Genomic DNA, 7,374 nt, shown 5'->3' on the forward strand with positions numbered 1-7,374 from the left:
ACGTGCCCTTCTTGCTTTATCGGGGACGGCGGGGAAGCTCGTCCCAGCTGTCGCCGCCTCGCCTGGCTCCGACGCGCGTCCGAGCTGATGAGGCGTTGTAGCGCCACGTCGGCTGGCTGCTGGGCTGGCGCGGTGGCAGAGTCTTCACGAAGATCTGCATGCCACCACGCATGTGCTTGTTGAGTTGGCCTGGAGACCGCGCGTCGCCACGCAGGTGCCTGCCCAGCTGGTTGGGCTGGCAGCTGCATGGGAACGGCGGTGGAGTCTTAGCAGACGTGGGCCTGGCTGTGGCCCCGCGAGTGTCCTCGGCAAGGGTCTTGCCGTGGCATCGCGGTCGTCCCCGGCAAGGATCTTGTCGGGGGTCTCGTGGATTTCCTCGGCCAGGATCTTGTCAAGGATCGTCGTCTTCTGGTCCTCATATGATCTTGTGTGCTTATGATCTTTACAAAGATCTGCATGCCACCACGGAGGTGCCTCCCGAGCCTTGGTTCCAATGTGGTTGATGGTGTTGGAACCCTTGGGCTCAAGGGTGGCGCGCTCTGCTGGCGTTGGGAAAGTTGCCTCGGCAAGGGTCTTGCTGGGGGAGTCCACCTCGCCCTCTTGCTCTTTGCGTATTTGGTCTTGGCGTTGCTCTGCCCGTCTTGTGCCTCTGGTTTCTCCCTTTGCCCTGCTAAATGTGGGCGCAGGCGCGGCTCTGACTGCCCGTGCACAAGTAGAGGGGTCAAAAGGAGAGCCCCTACTTTTGTACACCGACATTTGGGTAGTCAAAAAATTCCAAAAAATTGTTGTTGTCTACAAGTCAAAGAATATGTAAAAACAGACTCAACAGAATGCACAAGAAACAACTGAGCCAAAGCTTATGGCCTCTTTGATTCGCATGATTTGAAAAACGTGGGAATAGGAAAAATTGTAGGATTGGAATGTCATGCTCATATCAATCCTACTGGATTTTGGGTTGTTTGATTGTATCTTAAGAAAAATGAAGGATTCTTTCAAAGAGGTTTGAGTGGATGCTAGAAATCATAGGGGAAGTAGTATATAAAATCCTTAGAAAAATTTCTATAAGATTCAGTCCTATGAATCAAACAACTAACATAACAAATTCCTATGGTTTCTAATCCTCTAAAATTCATATGAAAATCATATGAAAATTCATATGAGCTCTAGAATGGGCCAATATAGCCAAAGTTCATGGACTAGTGACCCTCCACTTTTTAGGGCTCTTGGTTTATAGGAGTTTTGTAGGAAAATTTTCTTTGGAGCCCTTTCGTTTGAAGGAATACAATCCTATTCCTGTGTAGGATAGGAATCAATCCCTTGTATATCATAGAAAAAACACATTAGCCTAGATTTAATGAAAAAAAAATCTTATCATATTAATCAAATGACGACGTCTCTTTCCCTGTAGGATTTTATATGTATGTTATTTCACTTTTTCCTATTCCTACGAACAAAGGAGGCCTTACTAGTCTATATCATGGTTTAGTGCACCAAGTTTTACCAACATACCCTTCTGGGCACAAAGGCACGTAAAAACAGTTACCCACACAAAAGCAGACATTTCCTGTTGTCTTATTTTTTTGAGGGAATGGCATCATGGCTCACTTTATTGCTATCAAATAGATGCTACATCATCCACAAGCAAGAAAATAATAAAACTAGGAGGTTCATCAACCCAAACATTGTGGTTATGATCCGCCTCCCTAGCTAAACTGTGGGCAACGGAATTGGCATCCCTATTGCAAGACGAAAATTCTAATCTACTGAAAGTAGTAATCTGAATATTAATATCCTCAAAGTATAGAGCAGCTACTGTTGAAGAAAAACCTCCTCCATGGCCTCAAGACAATCAGACTCAGCAATAATCTTGTCGAAGCCCATCTCATTAGCCAAAACGACCCCCCTTCTGATACCCAATGCTTCTGTGGTAGCCGCATCAATCGCATAAGAAACTTCTTTGTTACACGCAGCAAGAGATCGTCCCATGTCTGAATAATGTATGTCTGATATCCTCACATTCCAGAGGGCACCTAGGACACAGACTTAATGATGTTATAATGTGTCTATTAGCTAACACCCGGTAACAGGGGAGGACACCAAGCAGAGTTTTCCAAGCAATTTTTTTTTTACTTTTGCTGCAACATCTGTAGCCCATAGTGTTTTCCGAGTTCGAGCTTCAATTGATCCTCCTGGCCGAACCAAATGCTCGACAGCACCAAATTGATGATTCAACTATTTCTGTTGTCTTTGATTTCTATGTACGTACTCACACAGATACCATACGCCCTAGCATGTCCAACACCACGAGCTACGCAGCTCAGAAGGCACCATCCTACTTGTTCGTTGGGGGAAAAAATACAAACTTTTACCAATGATTGATGTTCGCAAAAAAAAAAGGCGATGCCGTGATTTCTTTCGGTCGAATGTTGGACTCATCCAATGCTCATGTTTCAAACCAATAATGATAAAAGTGGAGTCGAAAGAAATGTGGGCCTCTGCCAAGGTGTGCAGCTAACATTTGGCCACGAAAATGGAGGTACTACAAGAATAAAAATGCATCGCTTCTGTAAGATATCAAGAGGGGTCGGACAGTCCCCGTGCTGGATAATGTAGGGCATGGGGGGCTTATTTTGCTGTACTCCGGAGTCTTAGAACTGGAACTGCATCTCCTTTGTGTATCCGAGCTCCTCGAGGTGTGCAGCCATCGCCTTGTTCATCGGAGGAGGGCCGCATCTCAAGATCTGGAATATAACAAAGAAAAGTCGCGTTATCTCGGAGACGCGATACAGATTGGAGTTTCCTGGAAAACGACCACTTGGCGCTTTCTTGTAAACAAAGTTGTGACTTGCAAGGAATGAACACTTGAGTTTTACTTTACCTGAATATCCTCAGCAGGTGCTGGACAGTGGGTCTTGATCATGTCCTGGGACACAAAGCCAACACCACCATTCCAGACTTCAGGAGGCTGCAAATGCAAACGACAGTATGAGATTCTGTTGCAAATGCATTTATAGTGCAATGGAAGTCGTGACTCTGGATGTAACTCTGTACCATTGGACTAGGGGTAATGAGAGCGCACAGTTGTTTTTAGCAGATAAAAGACAAATTCATAATGCGGATTTATTTCAGAACATGGTATCCATCCAATCAAAATATATTTAGCACATACTATCTTCACTCATTTTAAGTAGTCCAACACTATTCAAAACCTATCTGTGTGACCGGTATTATGCATACAGCTCTGTACTGCAACTATCTAGCAGCGCTACATTACCATGTGTTCAACGCTCAACAGCCTGTCCGATGTTATTGCCATGAGAATCATAACAGAAATTCTGTACCTACTTATACTAGTTCCCAATAAATGGAAAAGTCCTGGATCCATTGTTTCCGAACAGAACTACTGACGTGCTTCCGCATAATAAATGCAGTGTACTGATTTGATATGCACGTCTAGTTAAAACATGAGAAGAACATAGGGTGCACCTGATTCAGCACGTAGAAGATCTTGAAGCGATCAGGATATTCTTCGGCCAGGCTGTCCAGCTCTTCCTGCACAGATTAAACAGACCTATAAAGTCGGTACCAAGCAAAATAGCACAGTACTAGTGAAGCGCATCCATCATATAAGAACATCCCTTAGCTGGCATGCTGCTTTCATGATTTGAGTAACTTTGTAATTCATGTATTCAGTTATAGATGGTTTAATATTTATAATAAAAAAGAAAGCCAGGGAAGTTGTATGTAAGTTTCAGTTACAAATTACTCTGTGTGACTAGTTCCCTTTTACCGTAGTACAAGTTGTGCACAAGTTCTGAATCACCTTAGACATTCTAGATATTTTACACTAAAATATCCTAACGGGAATAAGGGGAAACAATACTTGGCGTCCAAGTGTTATATATCATCAACAACTATACGGAATAGATACATCGTGGATAACAACCTTATAAAGTTCTAGCAAATGTGTAATATATGCTCACAGTAACTCTGGTCTAATGGGTCAACAGTTGCAAAGTATATATGTCTTGGATATGGTTGCTGTATCAGATGACTGCGCGAAAACCAAAAAAGGGTTTCTACAGAAAAAAGGATGGTGATTCCACCTTCAGAAGAATGTCTTCAGGTGTGACATTTGCATAGACTAGATGAACCTTCGTTTTGTCATTAGGGTTCTCGAGAATTGCCCTTGCAACCTGTGTTAACAGAAAAAAGATTGTTAGTGGAGACCAAAGAAACCGGTCTGTAGCATCATTGACTGCAATATAGAGCTTTGAACTTTGTTTTTACTTGGAACATCGGAGTAATGCCAGATCCACCAGCCAGCATTCCGAAAGCTCTCACTTGTCCTACTTGGTACTTGAAACGACCCTAGATCAGAGAACAAATCATGTTAAACTTATAACTAGATGGCTAATAAGCATGACATTGTGAATGTGGACTATAAATAACAACACCTGTGCTGGCTAAACCAGAGCAAAAGGAAAAATTTCAGGCTTAGCAAGCAGCTATTTCTTATGAACCTAACATAGGCTACTCATCATGATAAAAAAGAGTGTTACCTTAGGTCCCTTCACAGACATATAATCACCAACTTTCATTTCACGGAAGTGATGCGACATTCTTCCTTGAGGGTACATCTGAATTTTGGGGAAGAGAAAGTATTAAAAAAAAGAAAAGATGAAGAAACTACAGCTGAACACACAATCATGTGGAACAAAAAGATAAGATTGTTAACCAATATTATTGTAGTATAAAGAAATGAACACATACCTTTATAACAAGCTGAAAATTTCCGAGATCAGAATCCAATGTAGTAGGTGTGTAAGGCTTGATTACTTCTTCACCTGTAGCATCTTGACCTCTGAATAAAAGGAGGGAACATTAACATGATTTAAATTTTAAAAGAAGTACATTATAAAAGCAAACTTCAGAACTCAGAAGCAGCACATAATTCAAACCTGCAACTGATATGTTGACCAATTGGAAGGCCTAACACAGAGGTAGGGGTTGGAAGAGCAAATCGGAATTTGGCAACATTATGGCTTATTTGTGTCTTTTCCACAAGTTTAAACTTCTTGAAGTTCTCAGGATCCAAGCAGCCTGATAGGGGCAAAAAGAGCACCAGAAATGACATTAAGCTACAGCATATTACCCTCCAACAGCAGAAAGAATGCTCGAGCAATTTTTTTTATTTGGTTAATGAAACAAAGAATGAAAGAAGTAATGAATGCTAGAATGAGGTGTGAAATTCCACAAGCAATTGCTTAAAAAGATTCGACAGAACCACCCACGACAAACAAAACAAAAAAAGATGTTGCAGAATAACAGGTGCCAAGTTATTAAACTCTCATCAGTAGCACATCTAACTCCATAATCTCACAACAAGCGTAACAGGGGGCAGACCAAGCCCAGCGGGAGGCAGGCAGTGTCTGTCACCACGAAAAAGCACCAGCTCACAGACCAATTCAGCAATTTTCACAGTACAATGGCCGAATTCGCAGCTCCGCGGCCTCTCAGCGAGAACTAACTGAAAGCTGCTGGGATTCCGGCTCACCAGAATACCAGATCGCAAGCGAAATCACAGGCATCTCATGTAAGCATGCGTCTATCTACTGAAATATGCACAACAGTACGCGCAACCATACATACATACATACCCTTGGGCCTCTTGGATCGGCGGAGGAGGAGTGCGCCGCCCACGGCGACGGCGACGACCGCGACGGCGACGGCCACCATGGTCTCGACGCTCCGCCCCTGCAGGAAATCCATGGCCCCCTTCCTCCCGCGCGGCTGTCTGTCTGTCTCCCTCGCGACGCTGTCCCTCGGGGCGGGGGTTGGTTGGGTGCCTCGGGCTGCGGTGTTTGGTGCGAGATTTAGCTGTGTTTGGAATTAGAAGACGGGGCGCGGGGTTAGCTGAGGGAGCGGGGGTAGGTGGGGTGCGGTGGTGGTGACCGGTAAGACGGAAACCACCGGTGGTGACTGGTGAGACCTGTGGGCGGGGCGGGGCGCGGTGGCGGAGATCGCGAGGTCGTATTCGCCCTTTTGCCCTCGCCACAATTCAAAACACAAACAGGGTCTGAATTTCAGATGCTCTTCTCTTCTCGGTGACTACACTGCAGAAGCACCTTCAGAAATTGTTTTTTTTTTTAACTGGGCAAAAGATTTGCCACTTTCATTGATTAAGAAGAAGGTTTAGAGGTTTTGGCCAAAAAGCCGAATTACAACAGATTACTCTCGGAAATTGCCACCTTCAGAAATTGTGGATACGCTGCAAAAACACCTTCAGAAACGCGAACAGAGCCTGGATTTCAGATGCGTCTCGGTGAGTACACTGCCAAAGTAGCTTCAGAATTGCGATTTCCTGCGTGTCATTCGAGAATCACGGACTGAAGCTAAGCCTGTAGAGAAACTCATTTTGAGGGCTGTAAACTGTAATGGTGATGCAGGGTTAGCACATCGCCATAGTGGGGGCTGGGAGAGTAATTTCGTGCTAGCATCAATCGCTATCTGGGTATGGGACGCTGGGCCCAGCTTTGTGATCGACCGGAATGGCTCCCTCATCCCAGCGTGGATTGATTGGTAGATAGATCGATAGATGCCCTGGTCAGTTTTTCAATTGGCATCGACGGGCTTGGTCACTTGTTTAGACCGCTTTCTACCGCCACTTGTGCGTCTCCATTTCCGGCGGTCGGCGGACCATCGGCCCGGCTGATTGGTGTATGATTAGACTTGGTCGTGTATGGACTACGGAGGCGGAGCAGCAGCCGCACACTTGACACTTTCCACCATCTTGGAAGGGGGGAAATGGAAGGAATGTCGACGCTGTTCGTCGGATCAGGGCAGATCCTTTTTTTTTTTTCGGGTCAGGGCAGATCCTTTACAAAAACAAACAGGCCAGAGCCTTTGCAGCTGCAAGTTGCCCAAGAAACACTAGTTTTCCTCTCTCCTTTTTTGAGGAAAACTAGTTTTCCAAAAAAAAAAAAGGTAACACAAGTTCTTGGGCCTTAAACAGTTCACCAGCAATGGCTCTCTCAAGAATTAGGCCCTCTCAAGCAATGACCCCCTGTCAGCCGTCAGCATCACCTGAAATTCTGAACCTGGACAGGCAGCAAAATACGCACATAATCGGTCTGCTGAGGGTGTCCATCGAAAATGCTTGACTAGCTGAAGAATCTCCTACCCTGAAAAAAAAAACTGTATAAACCCCGTGTCAGATCTCCTGAGGTGTAAGACGAAGCACTGGGCAAGTTTTAAGCAGGTGCAGGCAACTGTGTGTGACAAAAAGGGATGTGGAACACGACATGATTGCACAGCTTACAGCATGGTCTTACTTGCACCAGTGAAGCCAATCCGAAAATCTGACAAGGTAAA

The 7,374-nt window shown here is 44.7% G+C and overlaps 1 protein-coding gene across 1 annotated transcript; it reads right to left on the bottom strand.

Moving 5' to 3' along the window:
- Positions 1-2,409: 2,409 nt before the first annotated feature.
- LOC109787016 (NADH--cytochrome b5 reductase 1) lies at positions 2,410-6,081 on the bottom strand. Its single transcript, XM_020345577.3, has 9 exons — positions 5,661-6,081; positions 4,962-5,103; positions 4,774-4,864; positions 4,563-4,640; positions 4,291-4,371; positions 4,107-4,196; positions 3,487-3,552; positions 2,879-2,965; positions 2,410-2,741 (listed from the first exon to the last, which is right to left on the bottom strand). The coding sequence occupies exons 1-9, from the start codon at positions 5,770-5,772 to the stop codon at positions 2,649-2,651; spliced, it is 840 nt and encodes a 279-aa protein (XP_020201166.1). The 5' UTR covers positions 5,773-6,081; the 3' UTR covers positions 2,410-2,648.
- Between the last annotated feature and the right edge of the window lie 1,293 nt (positions 6,082-7,374).

Source organism: Aegilops tauschii, chromosome 3 (genome assembly GCF_002575655.3).
Source record: "Aegilops tauschii subsp. strangulata cultivar AL8/78 chromosome 3, Aet v6.0, whole genome shotgun sequence".
Lineage (NCBI taxonomy): Eukaryota > Viridiplantae > Streptophyta > Magnoliopsida > Poales > Poaceae > Aegilops > Aegilops tauschii.

Excerpts from the sequence above, each read along its gene's own strand:
- LOC109787016 (XM_020345577.3), bottom strand. The coding sequence starts at position 5,772 with ATGGATTTCCTGCAGGGGCGGAGCGTCGAGACCATGGTGGCCGTCGCC. Across the intron at positions 4,197-4,290 it reads GCATTACTCCGATGTTCCAA|GTTGCAAGGGCAATTCTCGA; the intron begins GTAAAAACAAAG and ends CTGTTAACACAG. Across the intron at positions 3,553-4,106 it reads CTGAAGACATTCTTCTGAAG|GAAGAGCTGGACAGCCTGGC; the intron begins GTGGAATCACCA and ends TAATCTGTGCAG.